Source organism: Vulpes lagopus, chromosome X (assembly GCF_018345385.1).
Source record: "Vulpes lagopus strain Blue_001 chromosome X, ASM1834538v1, whole genome shotgun sequence".
Lineage (NCBI taxonomy): Eukaryota > Metazoa > Chordata > Mammalia > Carnivora > Canidae > Vulpes > Vulpes lagopus.
Window position 1 is genome coordinate 36,217,275 of NC_054848.1, and position 25,999 is coordinate 36,243,273.

The 25,999-nt window shown below is 38.5% G+C and overlaps 2 protein-coding genes across 9 annotated transcripts in view; one reads left to right on the forward strand and one right to left on the reverse strand.

Moving 5' to 3' along the window:
* The window catches only part of CASK (calcium/calmodulin dependent serine protein kinase), a 345,585-nt gene that overhangs the window by 151,695 nt on the left and 167,891 nt on the right, over positions 1-25,999 (reverse strand). For all 8 annotated transcript variants that reach the window (XM_041740867.1, XM_041740864.1, XM_041740872.1 and 5 more), the window contains exon 5: positions 23,853-23,925. In XM_041740867.1, the coding sequence (XP_041596801.1) occupies positions 23,853-23,925 (73 nt within the window). The remainder of the gene's footprint in view (positions 1-23,852; positions 23,926-25,999) is intronic.
* Positions 10,643-16,831, forward strand: GPR82 (G protein-coupled receptor 82). Its single transcript, XM_041740874.1, has 3 exons — positions 10,643-11,583; positions 13,546-13,608; positions 13,741-16,831. Exon 3 carries the CDS (start codon positions 13,775-13,777, stop codon positions 14,783-14,785), a length of 1,011 nt encoding a protein of 336 aa, XP_041596808.1. The 5' UTR covers positions 10,643-11,583; positions 13,546-13,608; positions 13,741-13,774; the 3' UTR covers positions 14,786-16,831.

Genomic DNA, 25,999 nt, shown 5'->3' on the forward strand with positions numbered 1-25,999 from the left:
AGATCTGGAAAAAAGATTCTAATTATGGTTTGAATACAGGTATGGACGATGCACAGAATCTCTTTTGCTTTAGTAAGTCATACAGTTTTTGTAGGACCAACAGTTAACTATTGCAGTTTTACTCTGCTTGGGTCATTCCACATATAATTTTTTAAAAAATTCTAATACATTTCAAACATCCAATAATGGGGGAAAACACCACAGAGCAAGCAGCAAGCACTCATCACCCAAACTGCATAGATGTTAACACTTGGCCCTATTTGCTTAATTGTTCTCTTGCATCCAGACATAACCCCCAAAGCTAGCTTCACTAAAGCTCCTTCTGAGGTATCTTCTTTCCTGAAGTTAGTACATATAATTCTGATGTGCATTTTTATACTTTTATAACACAGGTACATATAACAATATGCACTAGTTTTTGTTTTTAAAATGGACGCAAAAATATCTTATTGCTACATCCTTTTGTTACTTTTTCACTCAATTTCTGTTTATATTGATAGTGTAGGTCTCATTGATTCATTGCACTGATACACAGTGTTTTACTGTGGGAACGAACAATAGCTCAATTCTCCATTTCACCTGACAGGGGGCCCTTAGGTGGTTTCCACTTTTTCACTATTAGAAACCATGGTCTCTTGTATGCCCCATGCACATGTGTGGAATTTCTCTATGGCTGACACCTAGAAGGAGAAATGCTTGCTTGTAATGAGTATGTGCATCCACAATTTACCTCTGTTGTGATAAACTGCTTTCCAAAGTGATTTTACCAATTTATATACCTCTCTCACTAGTGAGAGACAGGAGTTGAGACATGAGTCTAGCAAGACATGAACTGTTTGGCAATACTTGGTTTTATCATATTTACGAACTTTTGCCCATCTGGCAGGTGTAAATGGCATCTCCCTGTGGTTTTTTTCTTTTAGATAATTATTTATTTATTCATGAAAGACACACAGAGAGAGGCAGAGACATAGGCAGAGGGAGAAGCAGGCTCCCTATAGGGAACCTGATGTAGAACTTGATCCCAGGATCCCGGAGATCATAGGGATCAACGCCCTGAGCCAAAGGCAGATGCTCAACTGCTGAACTACCCAGATGCCCTTCTTCCCTGTGGTTTTAATTTGTGTTTCCTTGATTACAATTGAAATGGAGCATCCGTTCATGTTTTGTTTTTTGTTCCTCCATTCAGATTTCTTCTTGGGTAAATGGCCTGTTCATATCTGTGCCTCTTCTCCTTGCCCCCTTAATTAGTTGCTTCTCTTTTACCCATTTCTTTCAAATTGTTGAAATAGTTCTTTACACATTCTGGATACTAATCTTTTGTTGTTTATCTGGGTTGTTAATCACTTCTCTCAGCGTGGGTCTTGCCTTTTCCTTTGCTTATGGTTTCTTTTGCCAGACACCATACCACGACTAAAGTTAAGACGTTTTCTCTTCTGCTTTAAAAGAAACTTTCTAATAAGAAATCTAGATAAACCGTGGCCTTTTGATATACAGCTCTCTAATACTACACTAAAGTACTTGCAGATAAAAATTATGATTAGCTTGGCATTTTAGTCATAAATGGAGTCCAGATGAGACATTCCCTGAGAACACAGAAATGTTTTTTGAGTTAAACTACACAATTCAAATATCTGAGTACAGATATGCTTGAAGGCACAGAAAGCCTCCTGGGCCATGAGGTGACCTGTTAAATGTATTAACATAGGAAGAAGTTTGTAGTGACCACTTAGACACAGTCCAGGAGAAGAGTCTTGAGCAATGGAACAGTATTACCATTCCATCAGTAAGGCCGTAAGCTGGGATTATGGCAGGGAGGGATCCAAAAAGTCTGTCTGGCCTAATGACATTAAACATCATTAAATAACAGAACTGAAAGTGAGCGTAACAGCCAGGTTAGAAGGGCGGCTCTTGCAGTCTTGCACATCACAGTCAGACTGCCCAAGTTCAATTTCTGACTCTACCACTTACGATGTAACCTTGGACTAGCTTGCTTTCTTCCACTGAGAAAATAAGGAGTACCTAACTCATGGTATTGCTGTGAGGACTAAATGAGTTAATGAATGAGTACCTGGCCAGGAAGAAGGATTCAATATATGTTATCCAAGTACTCCAATGGTAAGGGAAAATGTATAAAATGGAATGGCCAGAAACTGAAGGTGAATATTGGAACTAGGAAGATATACAGTGGAAGCTGATCTGGAACAAATGAGGTGGGGGTGGGGGGTGGGGTGTAACTCACAAAGGGTCATTTAACTTCAGCTTTCATGAATAACAGCACTGTCCAGGACAAGTGTGGTAATAGACCAATCATGTGCTCATCAGAAACACACTCTGAAAGTTGAACAAATAGAAGAGGACAGTGAAGGCACCTTGCAGGATACCAGAAAAAGCTGAGAGAATGAGATTATGTAGCCTTAGAGCAGAAGACCAAAGGAAAAGACATTATAGCAAAAACCTGTGTGTAGCTTCAGAGAACAAACTGAAAGAGGATGGGTGAAGGTGAAAGCAGCATGTTTTACCAGATAGTAAGAGAGGGTTTTCTAATAATTACAGATCTCAAATGAAATAGAAGGCAGAGAGTTATTTGTTAATTTCGATATAGTATGGATGCCCAGCAGGCTGGGAAGGTATCAAAGTATTTCAAGCATTTAACAGATTTTGGATCAGATGTTCTTTACATTTCATTAATAGAAATTTTGGGTCTTGCAGAACATTCATTGCCTCAATGACTGGCAAGTGGGGGCCACCTGTGATCCTGTTGTGCTATCATATGCTAATACAGTAATGCCCTCAGGGCTGCTCATGCTTGTGTGTGTGTGTGTGTGTGTGTGTGTGTGTGCGCGCGCGCGCGCGCGTGCACATGAGGCTGCTTGATGTATGGTCAGTGGTCCCCAAGCAGTTTCTCTCAATCTTCTTTTGTAGTAAATTTGACCTATGTCTCTTGCTCAGCACATAATGGGCATTTTTTATTGCTAAGAGATTATTTAAACTAGATCTAAAATAAGTTGATGGATTCTAGGAACTCTGTGACATTTCTATTAGGTGCTTAGGTTTCTTTGTTTTCTTATTGACTCTTCATTTTGTTCGGTAATCAGAGTGGCCAAATGGGTCACCACATCACATTCTGAAATGGAGACAAGGCACCTTCGCTATAAACCCTGGTTCAGTAGCAGCATGAGCTCTGGTGGGAATGGTCATCACTCTAATGGGTTTTATTTTCAAATTTTATCCAATGGCAAACTTCTGGGCCAAGAGATTTTAATGGCTTCCGTTAATACTGCTGGCAATGCTACTACAGGCCCTTTCCCGTTACAGACATTTCCTTTATACAGTTCCTGCCTCTATTACTTACTAAGACTTTCTAGTACCCCAATCCCTCATCTCTGCTTTGTTCCTTTCCTGTACACAACAGTACCTCTTTCTCTTCCTCAATTGAATTTTTGCTGTTTTCCTACTTTCTCTTTAAGCTGCCTTTCTCACAATTTAGTGTTGTCTTCTCTTGTGTGTCCCCTGATCTAATAGAAGCAGAAATACTGGCAATTGTTTATATTCAAAAGAAAAACATTGTTTCCTCTATATGAAAAACAACTTTCAGCTGGTTGCAAAGGGAACTGATGAGGTTTGCATGCATGTTCATATTCAGTTCCCCTTTGTGGCCAGGGAGTCTTGAAAAACACTGGAACACACCGGTCAGCTCGTGTTGGGGACCGATTACAGAGGTCCAAATATATGTGGCAACTAGTGAGAGGAATCAGCTAAGTAAGTAAATGTGGGTCTCATGCTCTGATAGTTTCCATTTATGATCCTGAAAATAAGGAAATATTGAGTAGTGAGTACAAACCAGCATGGTAGTGGGGGAGGGGGGTGTTACCAAAGGGGTAATCTAGACTAATTGTCTTTCCACATCTTTTTAGGCATTAGTATTGGAGAGATCAATGAATTTATCCAGCTTTCAGGATCAAACTAGCAGAAACAGACTTTCCTTCCAGTTTTACTGAAAGGCTACATTAATATTCTGGAAACAGAATGGAAAGGGAAAGGGTATTAATAGAGGATAAGAAGTACAAAAGAAACAGCATGGATTCATGATACTTTTGATGCACTTTATAAGAAATAATCAAAACAAAATGACAGCTCCAAGACTCAAGTGGGACATACAGGGGACACCTCTCTGCAAAGTAACCTCAACTTTTCTTTTTGAAATACTGTCCAAGAAGCCATGGACTCTGAGGTACACATACTAAATTAGCCTTCAAGGAAAGAACCAATGCAAATGCACTTTCAGGGAAAAATATAAAAATCTAGTTAAAACATTATCATTACAAGCACATTAGAAGATATGGTAGATTAAAGATGGTAGATTAAAATTATCTGCAGCTCCTCCCATTTAGAGGTGGAGTCTTTTGCCCACCTCTTGAATCTGGGCAGGTACTGCAACTTGCTTTGACCAATAAAATGTGGCGGACATTGTAGGACATCTGAGCAAAACCTTAAGAACCCTTGCAGCTTCCAGATTTGCCCTCTTGGAACCCTGAGACCATGACATTATAAATAAAACCATTAGAAGGATCACATGGAGAGAGACATTCAGCCTGCACAACCATCCCAGCTTAGGGTCCAGACACAAGAGTAAGGCCATAATAGGACATATCCTATTAAAGGCAGGTGAGTAGTAATGGGTTTTCTTCTTAAGGACAGAAATCCTTGTCCCTACAATTACTTTTACTCTATCACGTTTAAAGCGTTTTTCAGTGAGTAAAATGACAAAGTTCATCATTCTGTTAGAACTTAAAAAAAACTAAACTTGTAGATTGTTTTAAGTTTCTAGCTGGAAAACAGAGCAACATAGGCAGCTTATGCTTCAGCCTTTAATTGCAAGAGAGGCTTACCTAGGGCTGGTAATACATTGCCCTCTGCTGGCCAAAGCATTGCCAAAGAAATGAGTTACAGACTTGTGTGCAAACATTTTTACCTATGGTTTCTTTTTTCCAATTTTCTTAACCAGGTATTTCTGGAGGTATGGTACTCCAGAGAACTTACGTTTCTTGGCCTCAATGTTTTATTTGTCAGTTTATTAAAACAATACACTTGAGGCTGGTTTTTGATGGAGGACAGGGAAGAAGAGAAAACATAGTATTAGAAGTTAGGCTACAGACAGCACAATTTGAGAATTATCTCAACACCAAGACTTATTTAGAGTGATGCCTTCAAGTGATGGCTTTAAATCTCATATATCTGCATCCATCAAAAATACTACCAAGATGTGTCCATCAATGTAAGAACTGATTTAGGCAAGGATCATCAATGAATGTTAAAATCAATGGAGTGAAAGGGAAACAGTACATTCACAGAGTCTCAAAATATGAGCCTCTGACTACTTATCATTTACAGAGGGGAAAAGGAACATCTACAACAAGGAGTTGGCAGCAGCTAATACGTTTCCAGATTGAAGACTGCCAAAAGGTATATAAGTAAGATATGTTTTTGGTCACTGGGGATACTTGGTCACCTTACCCAACACAATAAATCAGATTCTGATGGCAGCTCTGAAGTCACACTGCCTGGATCCAAATCTAAGATCAATGCTCTAGCAGTTCTATTACTGTTGGCAAGTTATTTCTCTTTTGTGGGCCTCCATCTCCTCAGCTAGAAAATGGAAGTTAGAAGAGTACCTGCATCTCAGAGATATTTAAAACATGGATCAAATACATATATATAAAGCACTTCAGTGGTTGCCATTTATTATTATAAGTTTCCTAAAACTGGTTCTCAGGAAAGCTTGGTACTTCAATACTTGGGGCTCTTAGTAAGAGAAAATGAACCCAGATACTCAGGACAGGAGGCAAGGCCTCAGGTACCCAACTGCCCCTTGCCTTCCCTTCACATATCTCTTTTTGCCCCTTAAATAAGGACAGGAGAAGACACGGAGCAGGGGATGTAACCTCAAGATACTTGTATCTAGAAATCCAGAAATGACTGGTAATAAACTGGCCAGGAAAGCTTGGTCTTGGGAAGAAAGGGACAGTGGTGAGAGTTCTGGGGAACTGATGTAGGACACCTTCTCAGTTCCCAAACTCTCACTGCAATCCGAGGTGCTGTTTCCCAGGGCAGTGGTATAGGGATGTCTTTTGTACCTGGGGCAACAGGATCACCTAAATTATCTTTAGAATTCTATCATCAAATGTTTCATTTTCAGAAAATTTTCTATCAACTTTTGGCTTTTTTAAAAAAATGATTTTATTTATTTATTCATGAGAGACAAAGAGAGAGAGGCAGAGGCATAGGCAGAAGCAGGCTCCCTCTGGGGGACCTGATGTGGGAGTCAATCCTGGGACTCCAGGATCATGACCTGAGTCAAAGGCAGATGCTCAACCACTGAGCTACCCAGGTGCCCCTTTATTTATTTGAGAGAAAAAGAGAGGGGGAGCACGAGCAAGAGGGGGGAGAGGGCAAGGGAGAATCTTAAGTAGACCCTGGGCTAAGTAAGTGCAGAGCCTGACTTGGGACTGGATCCTAGGACCCCAGGATCATGACCTGAGCTGAAGGCAGGAGCTCAACCACTGAGCCACCTAGGCACCCTTACTTTTAGCTTTTCAAAGAAACTTAAAAAAAAAAAAGAACCGGCCATGTGGGGCGGGGTCCAAAAATTAAAAAAAAAAAAAAAAAGAACAGTAGGTTCTGAAGCAGGAGATGTATTAAACTTAGTGACTCAAAAATGTTGAAATTCAAAATTTGCCCTCAAAAACATATTTACCTCACGTAATCCAACGCTGAAGTTTTTTCCCTTCCCTGAACCTAAGTTCCCAGCTACTTCCCTCTGCCACCTGAGGTCATTCCAGTCTTACACCACCAAGACTGCTAGTGTTTCTGTGGAGTGCAATTCTAGAAGACCATGTCTATCCCATACATGCAAACCTGTATGAAAAGACAAAAGCTAGAGGTGAAGTATAAAGAGACTTTGATGACTGGGTCCCTTTACATTTTGTCATTGGACCTTTCTTACAAAGCTAATCACTTTTCTGCCCGATGCTAAGCTTTCAAACCCTGGACTGTAATTTCTGCTGTTTTAAAAATAGTTCTTGAGGGAGATACCCCCACGATTTGCTGAGAAATCAGCTCTTCAAAATAGAAGTTCTGGAAACCCTGATTAAGGGTGGGACGGCCATGAGTACAGCTGCTTGGAGGAGCAGCAAGGACCTGTGAGCAGTGCAATGGAGATGGGGCTGTGGCCAGACACCACTTCCTGAAGGGAGCAGGGGGCTCAGAGAGGCTTGAACAAACCACAGCTTTGAGTAAGAGGTCTGTGTTTCACTCTTCCTAAAGGTAACCACTGCCTCGGGTATGCACCGAACTGGATAAAAGGCTTCCACTGCCCCCCTTTTGGAGAATCACTTATCTTCTGAATGTGATGTTCTAACACAGACTAATGTTCTCTTTCTGCACACCGGCCTCCCGATGCCCTGAACTCCTGACTGGTCAAAAAGAGTACTCAAAAAGGCTAACTGCAGCCAGTTCAGACTAGACACCAGCCTAACACCAGCCTATAATAACTGTCTAGTTGAAGCATTAAGTTTCAGGTATGAGTGAGGTGTCTTGTGTCCTCTGGGTTCTGGCTCTGACAGAAATTGATAAGGGACCCTAATCCTGACCCCTATAATCCACAGGAGTCAGGAAAAGTCTCACACATTCTTCCTGTATACAGCTCACCAAAGACTGTCAAAATAAATTACCACACGCCTGCCTTCTGAACCATTCTTACCGAACGACTCCAAATGCATTCTGGGGACAAAGTGAAACATTCATTTGACACACAAATATTTTGAGAGCAGGAAACTTAGCATGAGGCAGGGCTTATATTCTCAGGAATTACTCTAACACCTTGACAAGTAAATCATAATGCTCAGAGCAGAACACCCAGGAGATCAGTATTTGGCAGATGATGTAGGCAGTAATTAGAAGTGTTGGACAAGAGCATTTGCACTTGACTAACAGAAGCAGGACTCTGAAGAGGGCCTGGATGGGAAAGATGAATGAGAAACCAAAGAGAACTACTGATGTCCTGAGTGAGAAAAGCCCAAGGGGCCACTTTTACAAAGGACTTGTAATCTTTGAAATTTCCATCTGACAAGTTATATTTTGGTGAATTCTGTATGTTCTGACATTTATACTTTTCTACCAATTGTAGTATTTGTTAGAAAAATATAAATTAGGGACGCCTGGGTGGCTCAGTGGTTGAGCATCTGCCTTGGGCTCAGGGCCTGATCCTGGAGTCCCGGGATTGAGTTCCACATCAGGCTCCCTGCATGGAGCCTGCTTCTCATTCTCCCTCTGCCTCTCTCTCTCTCTCTCTCTGTGTGTCTCTCATGAATAAATAAAATCTTAAAAAAAAAGAAAAATATAAATTAGAAAATTCCTTATATTTCAGTTAAGAAATTCAAAAATTGCCTCAATCAAGAATAATTTATACTGCTATTGATGGGATACAACTTAGCCTGAAGTCCAAAGTTTTCAAAGATTAGAAGATCAGATTTGATTCTTTCCATAGTCAATTCTGCTACCTTAGAGCCCAAGACAGGAAATCCTGTTTGAACAAAGTTAAAAGTATTTAAAATTTGACCCCAGTTTTCCTGCTGTAAGTACCACCAGGTACAATTAACTGATCCCTAAGAAAGACCAATAATTTCTGCTTTCAAAGGCAGAGTATGAGATTGAAAAAACAATACATGTGCTTTCAAGTTAATTTACTAGTTGTGTCACCTTGGGCATGCTATTTAACCTCTTTGAAACTCAATTTCCTTACGTGTAAAATGGGACCTCTACCACCCACTGTTAGGGTTCTTATATGTAAAATGTTCTGCTCGGTCCCTACCAAGCACAGAATTATAGCTTAGCATGTGTTCTCTTTCCTTCTAGTTATGTTGGCCTTCCAGAACCATTATGATTCAATATTTTCTCCTTTATTTTGTAGAGCATCTGAAGTCTGCGACATATCACACATTACATTATTAATCTGAATTTTTGGCTTGCTGGTGGAATTGCTCTTGAATTTCTAGAGACCCTGTATTAGCTTGTGGCTGATATACTTCACTTATGTGACTTCCACGCACTACAAGAAACATAGTAGGAACTCTAATAAATATTCTTTAAGTGAACTGTACTGTTTAATATAGAGCACTGAAAATCAAGAGAGAGGAAGATATGATAAAATGTACACCCACCCAGGCACTCTTGCTCAATAAATGACCAGTTGCCTGACAATCACTTTAAGAAGTACTTTTCACTCTTCCTTGGTCCCATGGTTGACTGACATCCTATGGTAGCCAGTTTCCAAGATGAGTCCCAATGCTCATCACCCCTGCTATTAACTGCTATTTATTTACCCTCTTCATAAGGAATCACTGCTGCCTCTGTGTGACTAAGATAATACTGCAGAAGTGACAATGTTGACTTCAGAGGCTAGATTAAAAAAAAGATATTGCAGCTATGGTCTTGTTTTTTTTTAAAGATTTTATTTATTTATTTATTCATGAGAGACATAGAAAGAGAGGCAGAGACATAGGCAGAGGGAAGAGAAGCAGGCTCCATGCAAGGAGCCCGATGTGGGACTTGATCTGGGGAATCCGGGATCATGCCCTGAACCAAAGGCAGCCGCTCAACCCCTAAGCCACCCAGGCATCCCATGGTCTTGTTTTCTTGAATCATTTGCTGTGTGTGTGTGCGCGCGTAAGCCACTAACCATGTTGTGAGGACAGATGGCTGCATGATCTTAGGCAACTTAGATGATCTCTCTGCAGTTGTTTTCCTCACCTTTAAACTGAATATATTTTGTACTTCTTATTTCACAGGGTATTGTGATGATTAAAGACGACACGCAAAACACCTAGCAGGATGCCTGGCACATAAGCTTTGGTTAAATGTGGCTACTACTGGTGGTAGTGGTAGCGGGAGAAGCTGTAGGAATTGACTGGATGTGAGATATGAAGTAAAGCGAGGAATCAAGGATAATTCTTAGGTTTTGGGCTTGAATGAAGAAGTGATGGTATTACTTCCTGAGTCTGGGGACAATGGAGGAAAGGTAGTGGAGAACAAAGGCATTCTCTCTCCTTTTTTTTGGACTAAAGGTGCTTAAGCCTCAAAGTGATAATGCTAAAATTATCTCTGAATCACTTATAAACAGCATCTCATTTCCGTTCTCTCTAAATTAATTCAAACTGTTTTTTTTTTCTTTTGGTTGTTGTTGTTCTAAGTAATTCCTTCCTGGGACATGAAAAATTGTTGAAGTAAAAAGAGATAGGAATTCCAGAATGGTCAAATTACTCTGCAGTCAATGGTTGTATAACCCTGGGTGAGTCACTGTTCTCAATGAAATGATGGCAAGCATTACAAAGATGAACAGCAGCAGAACAAAATCCACTCAGGTAGTTCTCACTTTTGTTTTAGAGCAATTAGCAAACATCAGGGAGGATATGTGCAATCAACATGAAATAAGATACACATTGGGGGTTATGAGAAATGGCAAGGTACTTCGATTGAGTTTAAGTGCAGATTTACTGATAACTGAAATGCTCATGTTTGATAAAATTAGATTTCTGTTCCCATTCTCAGACTCCCTCCTGGTAGTTGGTGGTTTCACTACACAAGGAAGGGTAATATGTGATGCAAGTCTGGCATCTCAGCTGTACACTGAGCTTTCATTTTGTTACTAGGTCATAGACTCATTAAACAATCCTATCTCTAAAACTGGATTGTTTATATCATAACATAAATTTGAGGAACATTTGGCCTTCAGATTCCAGCATTTTCTGGGATTCCCCAAATCCATTATGAAATGCTCCAAACAATGTACACTACTCTGAACCTGAATGAGGGGCTCACAGGGCAGTTGCAAGTAGAATGGGTTCATTCACTTGGTAACCAAGTTGGGACCCAAAGCCTTGGGTGCAGTCTCTGTGCTGCTCTGGGTCTTACTTCTTCATTCTTAAAATGAAGGGCTTGTACCCATAGATGATCATGAGGTTCTATTCCAGCTCTAGGATATTTGACTCTACTAAGCTGCTACTGGTAAGAAAACTTTGGGCTTTGTTTCCCTTTATTCTTGATAAAGACAAATTGCAAATACACCATCCACAAGTGATTTTACAGACCGGTTTATATCAGTATTTTCTTGGTGGGACTCTGAAGTGGTTCCCTCTACCACTGTGATGTATAAGACTAGCTATGGGGACTACACCTTCAAACTTAACTTCAGCCCAGCATGCTGATATTAAGCTACTTGAGGTAGAGCTGGTTCATGTAATAATCATAAGGAAGTACAATATATATATTGTCCACCAACTTCCGCCCACCACAGAAATAGAGAAATGAGGTTTTCTGAGAGGTAGTTGCTACATTTACCATAAGTGTTCAATTTCTTCAATAGTCTGGTTAATTCCCCCCCCCCCCCATAGTTGGTGTCATGCAAGAATCTAGTCACACTGACTAGAATCGAAGGATACTGGGTGACCAGAGAATCTGAAGTCTGAAATTTATCAGTCCTGCCCTGAGCAACAGAGCCTTGATTGGTGTAAACTACTTGAGCAGGTAAGAGTGATCACTTACTTTTAGCTTAAAAGTTAATTCTATAAAAACTCTAACAGGACTAAAATATTTAAATTTTGAAAACTGATCATCAGAGTCTTTTCCCCTCCTTTCTGTTTGGAAGTATTTGCTAGTGTGAAATAGCAAAGTGAGGCGACAGTAATAGGAGATAGCAGATGCTGTGTGAGGTGGGCTAGTTTGAAATGAGGAGAATACGATTTGTAAATATAGAAGCACTATTACCTTTTCAGATTTTAATATATAGTGCATTATTTACACAAGGCAGGGGTGCTATTTTTCTTTAATATCACCAAAAAGAAAGCTCCATTTCTTATATAAAAATTTACTCAGAACAAATAAATTTTTCTTAGGAAATTAACTGGCTTATTTCACTATCTGACTGTTTTTTAAATCACTCAAGTTTCAGATTAGGCTTTATATATTTACAAATGATAGTATACTAACTGCAACCAAATTCCAATTTGCTAGGCTGCACTGGATTCAGATACAAACTTGCTCTGAAGCATTTGGATGGTTTTCTAAGTAAAAACTGCAAAGAAATAAAATGATTGACACTGGTAGACATCAATTAACAATCTCCATATTTGAGTGTAGAGACACTGTACAGCCCTCTAGTTTTCAAGTCCTTGTGTGGGGATTGCTTGGTTTAAAAAATTATTAAAAAGTTTTAACAGTGTATTTGGAAAAAACCCTATTTCTGTAATCCAAGATGCAAAACTTAAAACGGTGACTATGAAGAGGGGTAGAGTGGTGAAAGAGCTCTGAGGGGCTGGGGGCATACAAGAAGGCAGCATATGGCATCTCAGAAGGCAGATGCGTAGAAATACGTTTTTGTTTATCAAAAGACAGAATGTGATTAAAAAAAGATTTAGAGAATCCCCACTCTAGATTTTTATAAAAGAGAATGTGGTTATCTAGAAAGCTATGGTGATAAACACAGAGAAATGTGGCACATTCTGAATAGAGCTCATGATTCTTACTTGACCAGAATCCAAAAACTTGTTATTCCTACCTGAAAGAAATAAGCAATGAACAAAATAATGAAAAAGAGTTTGTATACCATTTGATGCAAGAAAGATTTTTTGTTTTTTAAAAAGAAAGACATTTAAATTAAAAGGACATTTAATTTAAAAATAAGACATAGGGGTGGCTTGGTTGACTCTGTTGGAAGAGTATGTGACACTTGATCTCGGGGTCCTAAATTCAAGAGCTCTGTGTTGGATGTAGAGATTACTACAACAAATAAAAATAAGACATAAAAAAGCAAAACCATGCCTGCATTTCTGCTATGACTAAAATAGCTTTTAAAAAATATTCTCTGGAACTCTAATAAAAAAAATCATATTCTCTGAAAAACCCAGGTACTAAATTATACACAAAGACACATGAGGGCACTCTAACCACCAAGCACAGTAACTATGGTTTTGAGATGGAATTTTGAAGTAAACTTAAAAAAAAAATTGCAGTATGGTAGTTTAGCATTGAATACATGAAATAAGAAATTACTGATGTCTTTTGGTAAAGACCTTGGGATTTTGGTGTCTATTCTTGGTTACTATACTTGCCTTTTGTTCGATTCAGGATCTTATCTGAGTATTTGTTTGTGTAGAGTTAAGTTTACTTCTGAAAAATGAAATGAGATGATTCTAATAGTATTAGATTATAGAGAGGTGCTTTGACTTTATCACAAAAAGACACCATTTTGAAAAGTATTTATGTACAGTTTGTGTACAATTAAGGTGATAATTAAAAATCAGTTTTCAAAAAAAATAAAAATCAGTTTTCTATTAAGGTGGTCACAAAATACTTGGGCAACACTTTCCTTTGGTCAGTATGTATTGCTTGCATGTGCCTTAAAATATTTTAATTACCCTTCTAGGCAAAAACCAATCAAAGTGATAAATCTCAGGTATTTAACTATTTATATCAAATTTTGTTTTTTAGAGAAAGGTTCTATCTACAATCAACTCTTGCTTTTACTTCCACTGGACAACCGTGATAGAAAAGGTAAGAAAGTATCTATACTCTCCCTTACCATCCAATACATTTACATTTTATTTCATCCAATGCTTTTCAGAAACTATTCAGTTTAAATACCATCTATAATTTTAATATTAAGCATCTGCAATTCTATTCTAGCTCCTGAGACAAAATTCAAGAAAATCTGATATAAATGAGTAACAACTCAACGTGTATTCAACCATCCAGAATCTCTTCCATGGCTTTACCAATCATTTATACCTTCCTTTGCATCGTTGGTCTCTTTGGAAATTCTCTCTCTCAGTGGGTATTTTTAACAAAAATAGCCAAGAAAACATCAACGCACATCTACCTAGCACATCTTGTGACTGCAAACTTACTTGTGTGCAGTGCCATGCCTTTCATGGGTATCTATTTCCTCAAAGGTTTTCAATGGGAATATCGATCTGCACAATGCACGGTGGTCAATTTTTTGGGAACTCTATCCATGCATGCAAGTATGTTTGTCAGCCTCTTAATTTTGAGTTGGATTGCCATAAGCCGCTATGCTACCTTAATGAAAAAGGATTCAGTACAAGAGACCACTTCGTGCTATGAGAAAGTATTTTATGGTCATTTACTGAAAAAATTTCGCCAGCCCAATTTTGCTAGAAAACTGTGTGTTTATATATGGGGGGTTGTACTAGGCATAATTATTCCAGTTATCATATACTACTCAATTGTAGAGGCTACAGATGGAGACGAGAATGTGTGCTATAATCGGCAGACAGAACTAGGTGCCGTGATCTCACAGACTGCAGGCCTCATTGGAACCACACTTATCGGATTTTCATTTTTAGTTGTACTAACATCATACTACTCTTTTGTCAGCCATCTGAGAAAAATAAGGACCTATACATCCATTATGGAAAAAGATCTGACTTACAGTTCTGTGAAAAGGCATCTTCTGGTCATCCAGGTTCTACTAGTAGTTTGCTTCCTTCCATATAGCATTTTTAAACCCATTTTTTATGTTCTACACCAAAGAGAGAACTGTCAGCAACTGAATTATTTAATAGAAATAAAAAACATCCTCACCTGTCTTGCATCAGCCAGAAGTAGCACAGATCCCATTATATTTCTGTTTTTAGATAAAACGTTCAAAAAGACACTATATAATCTCTTTACAAAATCTGATTCCCCACATATACAACCCTATGGATGACTTCTGAGTAGAAGACACCACCAAAATAGAAAAGTGTTTATAGGGCTATTAGGGATACAGAACTATGTGATTAACAGGTCACAGCTTGCTTGATAGCAGGCACTAAGAAAATTTCTTTGGTTTTATAAATAATCATAAAATTTACTTCACAGCTCTACTAATACTGCAAGTTGGGTTGGCAGAGACTCTCAGAGGCAAAAGTCAAGCATATAAAAGGATCTCACTGCATATGAAAGCAACAGACTATTTTCTCTTTAAACTCAACTGTGTATGCTTTTATTTAGAACACAACATGTCATGACTGTAGGATAAAGCAGCAAATGGCTTAGGACTTTTCTGCTTTCTAGTAGTTGCAATATAAGGGCCTATCTATGGCTAGTGTTTTATTGGTAACTTTAAAAATGAGTAAAAGAAAAAAAGTGAATCAGAATTATCTCGCTTAAGTCTTATCTAGATGTGTGACTAACAGAATGTAAAAATCCAAGGTTTTATAAACGTATTATCTTGTATCATCTGTTCATGTTATTGTGAGAAGCAATATTCATTCATTCCAGTATTTATTAAACCAGTGTTTTTATAAATATACTTAAATATTCAGGTTAGGCTTGGTCAAAATAAAGAGCAAATGTCATCATATGCCTATCTGCATCACATCTTGTAAATTTCCCTCTGTATTTAATATAAGTAACGTGATTAACGACAAATGGTACCTGGCATATAGATATGTTCAATTACTTTTTCTGAAAATAGATGAAGGAATAATAAGGGCAGCATAATAGTCTTGTTGTTGAAAGACTGGTCTCTGGAGTTAGATTCCCTGGGTTCAATCCTAGCTGAACCTCTTATTCAGCCAGACAATCCTAAATTATTACCTTCTTAAAGTGTTAATGTCGTCATTTGTAGAATGAAAAAATATGTAATTCATAGGTACTATTATTAAATCAGATGATGTTACTATTCTGAGTAGCTGTCATTCACTAAGCATGTGCTATGTGCCAGGCACTCTGCTTATATACTTTGCATGTATTTCAATCATCATGACCATAAAGGATGCCAATCTGCTAATGAAAAAACTGAAGTGCACAGATAAGTCACCTCATTTTTCTCCAATATCTAAATAAATACTTAAACCATAAGCATTTCTCAGTCATTTCTTTGTTTCACATAATCTTGTCAGGAAGATAAATGATGGGGGCTACACTCTGTGCTATGTACAATCTAATTAAAAAAATTTTTTAAATGTGTTTTTTCCCAAAAAGATCATAAGTGCCTTTTGAGCTGTAGTCTGCTTTCAATTTCTACACCCACGGTACTTGCGTTCTCTACTCAGATAAGAAGCAAACAAACAGAGTTAAATGAAACTGAAGTTGAATAAACGTTAAGGGTAACCTGTTACTTCATTAGAGACTGCTTAAAGACTCATTTATTCTCCTCGTGGTAATTTATTTGGTGCTCAGAAAGAAGTTTAAAGTAAGTTCACATAGCACTTCCAAGCCTTTAGTCTCATACCATGTTTTGTTCCTGAATTAAAAATGTAGAAACAATACACTGTACAGATTCCCCAAGAGCCATTTGTTCAATGTCACTAGAGGTTTTTCCAGCACATCTGCATAAATTTCATTAAAAAAGAATAGAAAACAAACAGTAAATATTCCCTCTGCCCCTCTTTTTAAGTTCCATAGTTAACTGAGAGAAGAAAATGTTCAGAAAAAAAGTTTGAAGAAAATGCATGCTGGCTGCAAATGTTTACAGTGTATATCTATTCTTTTATAGCAGCAATCTGATTTCTAGCAGATTAATTTGCAGATGCAAAAGCAGACCTGGGAACTCTAGTTCCCTAAGTACAGGTTGTAAACAGAGGTGTCCAATCATTGTTTTCATTTTACATGAGTGATCCAGTATTAATCTCACCGCAGTTAGGAGTTTAAAATCATTATTAAAAATATCACTTTATTTTGCCACGGCTTTAATTAAAAGATAAAAAATATTATCAAAGTAGAGTTTCCTACATTTAAAAAAGGCAGGAAAAGAGGTATGCAATTTCTCTTTAAGTTAGCCATTCTGATAGAAAACTCCCATTTTAATTCTCTGTACTGAGCTTATTATCACCATGTTTATCTTCACATCATAGATACTTTCCTGAACAGGTTAACTGTGAATTATGTTGAATTTTTTTTGTGTGTTGTTGACAAACTGCCTGTTTAATGTTATGGTGAGTATTTTTTATGAAATACTACTTTCTAAATTACTCTAAAGTGTGGATTTCAGAAAAACTGTGCTCAAAATTTTTTTATTATTATAGTTGACATGTCATGTTATATGTTATATTAGTTTCGGGTGCACAGCATAGTGATTCAACAATTCTATACATTACTCAATGCTCATTCCGGTAGGTGTAGCCACCATTTGTGACCATACAATGTTACTACAATATTACTGGCTATATTCCCTATCCTGTACTTTTTATCTCTATGACTCCTTCATCTTATAACTGGAAGTTTGTATCTCTTAACCCCCTTCACCTATTTTGCCCATTCCCTTGCTCCCTTGCGCTCTGGCAACCACTAATTTGAGAAAAACAATGTTTTTAATGGGTGAGTTAGAATTAAACATAATTTCAGAAGCCCCAAGCTTTGGCTTATTTGCTAACGAGATTATATCTTAACTACAGAAAGCAGGCAGACAAATGTTTTCCCTTTAATCCTTTCCATATACACACTCTCATTAAGGTGGCTTTCAAGCTACTAATTGGGAAGACAATCATTAAGACCAGATAAGCCAACTTCCGGATAGACTACTCAACCTGGAACAGCTTCTACTTCCTAGGTGGAAGAGGAAGATGTCAAACTCCTTTATTTGGTAAGGGCTCTCCCAGCCTGTCCCTGGCCTTGCAGTCTGCAGGGTGGGGGCTGTTAGGAACAAATGTGGGAAGACAAGCTGAATGGAAATCTAGCTTGGCAGACCGCAAAGGCAGCACAGAAGGACACTGGACTGGTAATTTGCTAAGCATATCAATCCTGCAGTCTAATGCTAGAGACCTTCCTCTGACTGCCCCCAAATTGAAACTGAATTGATATCAGTAGGAAGAGTTATGACAGCTAGAAAGGTTTTATTCCTGACAGGAAAAAAAAAATGCTTTGGCCATATCATTCATGCTTGCTGCCCTAGCTCAGAAGGAGAGGAGCAGTGAAAGAATTCACATCTGATAAGCAAAAGAAACAGCCATTCTTTTTTTTAATCTTTTTTTTTTAAAGTAATCTCTACCCCCAACATGGGGTCTGAACTCATGACCCCAAGATCAAAAGAGTTGCACGCTCCACCAACTGAGCCAGCCAGGCAACCCTCATTCTTTTTTTTCTAAATCAAGTAGTTGATTTTTTTTGAAGGGTGGAGTGGGAAAATAGAAGCACAACAATTAGAAACACAAGACAAATTTAAGATCTTATAATTTATGAGAGATTTCTCTAGGTCTAATTGTTAAAACCCCACATTCAAGCCGAACACATACATTATGTTCAACAACCTTCGAAAGTAATTCTGAAGATGAATTGGAGCCCCTCTTATAATAAAGAATAAACCCATTTTCATCTTCATGAGAATTTCAATTTCTCTATACAACATGCGGGACTTCTTGGAAGTTGGGAGTAAGAGACGTGGAAGAAGTGTCAGCAACCAAGAGCAATAGGGGAAGAAATACTGTACGGAATCTGTACTGCCATGGCAACTGGTGTGATGTGACAAACACCTGTTTGTAAAAGTCTGGCCCTCCGCAGGTGAAAGGGGAACTGAGAACAGAAGGGGACCAAAGAGCAGCCAGGCGTATTCACCAGTTAGGAGGAAAATCATTTCAAGGAAGAGCATACAGAAATGCTTGGGCGGAGGCTTCTGGCTGAGTGTCTATGACTGTCTGGCTATGGGGTTTTGCACAGTTCTGAGAACTAAACACTGAGCCCCCAAACCTCCTGGGCACAGGTCCCACTCGGAATAGAAAGTGACTGTGTGCAGGTCCATTTGCATTTAGAGAAGTGGTGTCACTTCAACTTCGGCTGTTAAAATTGGATGTCAGGAGGTCAGAGCGACAGAAAGTTCTAAGAATGCTTTGCCTCTCCATGTCCAGGTGATGCCATGTAAAGCTGTCTCCAGGAGTTAGGGGAGACAAGAAAGACCCACTGACTTTTAATGCTTAACAGAGCCAATGAAGGCAGGCAAGGAGCCAGGCTTTGCATTTACCTTGGCAACTGTGCCAGTTCTTTTTAGAGTTCTTTTAATTTCGGGGTGAGAGGAAGAAAAGAGAAAGACATGAAACATAATGAAAGTTTTCACATCCTCTCACAAGAAAAAGAGGAATAAAAGGGAAGAGGACAGAAAAAAAAGAGCATACATGCCTTAATTAATGCCTGTGGGGAGGTAAAGTAGGAACAGTGTAGTATTATACAGTGGGTCTTAACCAGGGGTGATTTTTGTGCCCTAGGGGACATTCTGTCCATCTGGAGACATTTCTGATTGTCACAACTAAGGAGAAATGCTATTGGTATGGTAGTGCATAGAGGCAATAATACAAAGAACAGCCTCCCATAACAAAGTACCTGACCCAAAATGTCACTGGTGTGGGACGTTTGGGAGTTGGGAGAAACCTGTACTATAATGATATGCTTCCCTGACTTTCAAAGGATTACACAATTGCTTTTCACACAATTTTTGCTTCTCCAAAGCAAGTTCTCACTGCAGGTCATGAGGTACCACATACTCCAATCTAACTTAGATATGACCAAACATTTTAAGATTGAATTATAATGATTTCAAAAAGAAATGCCTGTCAAGTTAAGAAAAAAAGTATTACTAATCAATAAAATGCCAGGACCTTTGGCATTAGGACCAAAACCTAATGCTTTGGGTTCAGTGCCAAGGATTATGAGAGAGAAGGAAAGGGAGAGAATATTCTTGGTGAGTTGAAACAGATGATTAAGTAATCTAAATTCTTCTAAAAGGAATTAAACATTGCAGTGCTCTCATATTTTCTTTAGTTAAGTGAAAGGGAAGAACACTTTGACAAAAACAAACTATAGAAACCAAAGCCTCTACACAAATGAAATCTACACATAGGCCAGTCACTGAACATAGGATACCTGAATGTGAAGAAAAGCTAACAGGCTGTTTTATTAACAAACATATTAGCAACACGTCAAATTGAAGTTTGACATTATTAGCTGTGTGAGATGTACCATTATTAAAGTTTTAGAATGACCACTATGTTGGAAACCTCTTGTGACAAGGTCCTGAATAAAGTTACCTTGGGTTACCCGAGTTACTGAAGTTGTATTAGCAAATCCTGTTGGTACAACTTTCAGAATATATCTGGAAACTTTGTCTTTACCCCTTCCATCATTACCACTCTAGCCCTGCCAGGCAGGACCATCTCTTGTTTGCCTGCTTCCACCTGTGAGCCCCTGGTTCACTGCATCACCAACAAAGCAATGTACTGCTGTTACCGTGGAAAGTCAGATCATAGGTTGCTCAAAATTCTCCAGGGAATCCTCATTTCACTCAGAATAGAAGTCAAAGCCCCTCCCTCTCTCCTCCTTTCCTCTCTAACCTCATCTACCTACCCACTCTTCTCATGGCTTATTTTACCCCAAGCCACACTGGCCTCCTTGATAGTCTGCAAATAGGTCTGTTATGCTCCTGCTTTTAGTGCCTTTGCACTGGCTGTTCCTTGTACCCAGAATGCTCTGGATATCTGTCAGCTCACCTTCTCTCCTCCTGTGAGTCCTTGCTCAGATGTCAGCTTCTCAATATGGCCTGCTCTGACCACTCTGTTTAAAACTGCAACCCCTTCTCTAAGCAGTCCCTATCCCTTTGGCTGCTCTTTTTTTCTCCAGCAGTCCATTTCATCTCCTAACCTACCATATAGTTGACTTATTTATGCTCATTGGTTAGTGTTGGTGTCCCTGAACTAGAAAAGTCAGTTTGCTCCATGGGGGCAGTGATTCTGTCTGTTTTGCTCATTGATCTAGCTCTGGTTCCTAGATAGTGCCCAATACACAGGAAGCACTCGATGCATAGTTTTGGATGAGTGTCTTAAGAAAAATTTACTCAAATTCAAAATTGCTGAGTAGCTAAACGTGGGTATTCCATTTACTCATACAAAATGTATAGATTCAGGTACTGAAATATTTTATATATAATATAATATATGATATAAAGGATATCAACATTAATGTGTGCTCTGTATTGTGTCCACCTGCCAACTGAACGATGGTACCAGAAAGTTGGTTTCTTCTTACTTGAGGTTTGAGAATTACTTCTATCTTCTCTTCCTCAGCACATTCCTGGGTGTTTCCTCAAAATTATTTGGCATGTGCCTTAGGAATAATAAACAAATAAAATCTAATGCAAAACTAAATTTGAGCCTTTCTGTGAAATGCCCTCTTATCTTTATGTAACTACCCCATGATGCAAATGTGACCTCCATGAAACTTCTCTGGCTCTTTTAATGCTATTTCCCCACCCTCTACCTTGGACAATAATGGTTTTGCTTGTCCGTAAAGGTGGCCATAGACAAGTTCTTATCCTTGTGCACATACATCACTCTTTCAAACAGAAGGTACAATCTATTTTTCCTCCTCCTGAATCCAGGCTAGTCTTGTAACCTATTGGTCAACATAATGCAGAGAACATGACACAGTTGTCAGCTTCAGGCCAAGGCTTCAAGAGGCCTGGCAACTTCCATTTTTGCTTATTTGGGGCCGTTAGACATTGTCCTGCTTAAGAGGGGGCCCCATGAAGATAGAGAGAGGGCAGGAGGAGGGAGGGAGGGAGGAGTACCTTGAATGAGAGACTACGAAGAGGGCCCAGCCAGCTCCCAGCTGTTGTGGTCACTTCAGCTGACATGCCACAAGAGTGAAGCCTATGTGGGGACTAGCCATGCTACCTGAGCCCACAGTCTGTCAAATAGAATTGAGCAGTCCCCCATCAAGCTCTGCCCCAAACTGCAGAACTGTGAGCAAATAATTGGCAGTTGTTGTCTGAAGTCACCAGGTTTAGTTGCGTGCTGATCTGCAGCCATCGGTAATAGATACACTGCCTCATCTCCCTACTGAGATCATCATAATACCTCTAGGTCTCCAAGCACGGCATTTTGCATGAAAGCAGGCACTTGAATATTTGTTGAATAAATCAACCAGAAGGTAAATGAGAAGCTGAAGCATGATATTCAAATATAACTACTTTGGGATTTTGTTTGGTTTTGGATTATCATATCAAATACCATGACTAATCAAAAGCTGACTGTATTATCAAAAGTATTACAGTACAGTATATTGTCAATCATTATTTATTATATGATGTTTATATCATTACTTTTCAAGAAGAGAACTCAAAATAAAATTGCCCCTTGAGCAAAAGTTTTTAACGCAGTGCTATTATATGAACTAGGAATCTATACATTTTAAGTTTTCAAAGTGTTATTTTTATCATATAATTTATAATATATATAAGGAGAGAGCTTTTACTCTTTATATATGCATTTTAATATATTAATTAAATGCAGAAGAGTAACACAGCCTGTTACTATCATTAACAATTTCCCTCCTAAAAAATGAGTGGGAAATATCAGAAAGGGAGACAGAACATGAGAGACTCCTAACTCTGGGAAACGAACAAGGGGTTGTAGAAAGGGAGGTGGGCGGGGGATGGGGGTGACTGGGTGACGGGCACTGAGGGGGGCACTTGATGGCATGAGCACTGGGTGTTATTCTATATGTTGGCAAATTGAACACCAATAAAAAATAAATTAAAAAAACAATTTCTCTCCTTTTATTTTTTTTACACTTCTTGCTCTTTGCATAACTGAAAAACACTTTTCTACAAAAGTACAATGTATCCAGTGGGCTGTTCAGTATTGAGTATTGATATTAACCATCTTGTTTTCCTATCACCACATTTGAAAACAGTAAGATATTTTATAACTCATGTGCATTTTCTACATTTCTCCCATGATTTTTTTCATTTGCTATGGTAAACATTCCACTAGACTGTTTTTGGAATTGCTCATGCTTTTACTTCAGTTTTAACCACAAGAATTATATTTTATTTTATTTTTTAAGTTTTATTTTTTATGCATGACAGACACAGAATGAGAGAGAGAGAGAAAGAGAGGCAGAGGGAGAAGCAGACTCCCTGTGGGGGGCCTGATGCAGGACTCGATCCCAGGGCCCTGGGATCATGACCTGAGCCAAAGGCAGATGCTCAACCACTGAGCAACGCAGGTGCCCCTAACCACAAGAATTTTAGTTAAAATTTCCCAAACGTTCTAGAAAATTTAAACTGTACTTAGTAATTTCTTTAACCATTAAAAGACATTGAAGAAGCCAGGCATTCGATAATATGTTTTAAAGGAAGGAGAGCCCCATGTCTGTGGATGCTGTGTGTTAGAGAGAGACCAGTAACAAAATGCCAGAAAGAGAAAGTGGGTAGTAGGGCTAGAGAGACATCAGGGGGCTCTTAGCAATTCAAAGCCTTGGAAGGGGCTGGGTGTCAGGTGGAAGGCCCATTGGTTTTCTTTCTGGTGAGTCTCCACATTCTGCCTGACACCATTGCATACCAGGGATTGACAGTTCTCATGAACTTGATACTGGGAGCAAAAAAAATGGTGACTCTTTTGTACTGCAACACTACGAAGATAAAAGCATATAATGAACTTTTCTTATATGAACCAAGTAAACCAATTATCAACCAACCTCCCCCGCCATTAACTTAGGATAGGATATTATCTGGTTCTTCCTATTTGTTGGTTTTTTTTCATTTCTCTTATACACATAATAGCAAAAGAAGAATAACAGAATTTCAGAATACATGTACATTTTAATAAGAATAAGGAAATTGAAATGATAAAATTGTTCCTGTTAAGAATGTGTATGACTCTTCAAATATAAAGCAGTTAAATAAATATTTATTTGGAAGTAAAATTAACCTTAAGATGCTCTCCGTAAGATGAGTAATGAAATACTTCTGATCATTATCACTTATCAGTTTCTCTTCATAAACATTAGTGACAAAAATAACTTACCTTCACATCCCTGTGAATTATGTTATTATCATGACAGTAGCGTAGAGCTTCTAGTATCTGTCTCATGTAATGACTGTAGAAAAACAAAAGAAATCTAAAACTGTAATAACATTTTTTTATTTTTAAAACTTAATATATAGCATCCCTAGTTTGTAACTCCCACCTTCATGTGCACTGCCCATGGACACTTTTCATTTGAGTAGACACGACTGGTGGAATGTGAGGCTTCATAATGAAAAAGCTGGCAGACTCATGAGTTTATAAGCTTCATGAAGAAATAATGTGTTCTGTATTTTCTAAGATAACCAAGTCAAAAGAATTTCACACAGTTTATAAGTAAAATAGCTATGCAAAGGAAAAATTCAAGCTGAAAATATGGGTGAGGTGGAGAAGCAAGTCTCAGACACTCGGTTAATTTTACTTAGTTACAATGGATTGCTATTAAGTGAACAGTGCTCAGAGGTACACCATGGATTCTGAATTAAGGGGTGAGAGCCTTTTATCTGCTGGCAGAGGCTGGCTCTCTGCCTTATTTCCATTTAGCTCTAAGGACAAATAAGAGGAAAGAACCGCTTTATGCGTAAAATTTCTTTTTGCAACATAATCAAATTTTAGTTGGGGCATCTTTTAACAAAGCAGAGTTGTTCTGGGCCTAAATCCTAGGAAGTTGGACTCATCAGGAGGCCAGCAGGGGTCTGCAGAGGCTTTCCCTCCACCCCCAGGTGCAGGTGAAAACAGGAGGAGTCAGCATTTTGAAGAACAGTCATTAAAAAGTGCTAACAGGGTCAACTAGCAACAGTGTATCACCAGAGTAAAAGCTGTATTCAGTATTACCTCAGAGGTCACTTTGACTTCTCTCCATTAATTCTAAAGTTCTTCATTTAATCCTATTTCTTTCTGTCAAGTGTCTTCTTATCCTTTCTTCCTCTGTATTTTACTCCCTTCGTGTCTTTCTCTTTTTTCCTATTATCCCCCCTCCTTTTTCATTTTCCCCTTTTCCTTCCCAATCAGCCATGACATGGAAATGCAATATACACATTACTTATTATATATTTATTGCTTTTATCTTTCCAGATCTTATATTCCTCACACTTTAAAGAAATAAAAACTAAATAATTTACCAGTACTTGTGAATGCCATTGTGTGTATCTTTGTGGAATGCCATTGTGTGTATCTTTGTGACTCAAAAAAAATTTTTCCCCCCTCTCTTGCTATACAACTAAAAGGCATTTCTGCCAAGTTCCCTTTTGGGTATGCTACTATCAAATTCACATGAACATCCCTCTCATTGGCATATGCATTATTTCATGTGCTACAATTGATCAGAAGGTTCCATTTTTAAAATGAAAAGTAGGAAAAAAAAACCCCCAATAACCCTAGACTTATCACTGTCTCTTCACAACTGGGCTGTAAAGCACAAAACTTGGCTCATGCGGTTCTTAGTTGTCACGTCAATTTTTCTTACTTTGCAAATGCACACAAAAGGGGTTGTGGTCATATGATCTTTGCCTGAGCCTGTGCAGCCTATAATTTTCTGTTTAAGTTAGGGATACTTAACTTGGTCCTTTTCTGGCTCAAATCAGGCTTTGAAGGCTACGTGATCCCTGAAATGGTAGAGACAAATGTAAAAGTGCTTTGTAAACTCTAAACCACGCTACAAAGGGTAAGTCATTATTACAATACTATTATTATTGTTTAGTCAAAGGTTTAGGAACAGCCTATTTGTGCATCTAGATGTGAACATTAGAATAGTGGGTAAGTTTTTTTTTTTAAAGATTTTTATGGGACTCAATCCCAGGGCTGGGATTACACCCTGAGCCTAAGACAAATGCTCAAACACTGAGCCACCCAGGCGTCCCAGTGGGTAAGTTTAAATTAGGTAATGTGGACATAGCTTACACCTACAGTATAGACTACTTTGGATACATAGTACTAAGATGGCCACTTATATATCTTTAGCCCGAGGAAAATTCCTATCTCAAAGCCTCATTAAGAAAAAAAACCCTCAGTGAATGAGCATTTTAACCTAATTATCAGAGTACTCAATTATTTGACCCAAATATACATACATATCAGAATCTCTGGAGTGTGTTGGGGGAGGATACACTTTTTTCTTCCCAGATATTACAGATTTAAAGTGATCTTTC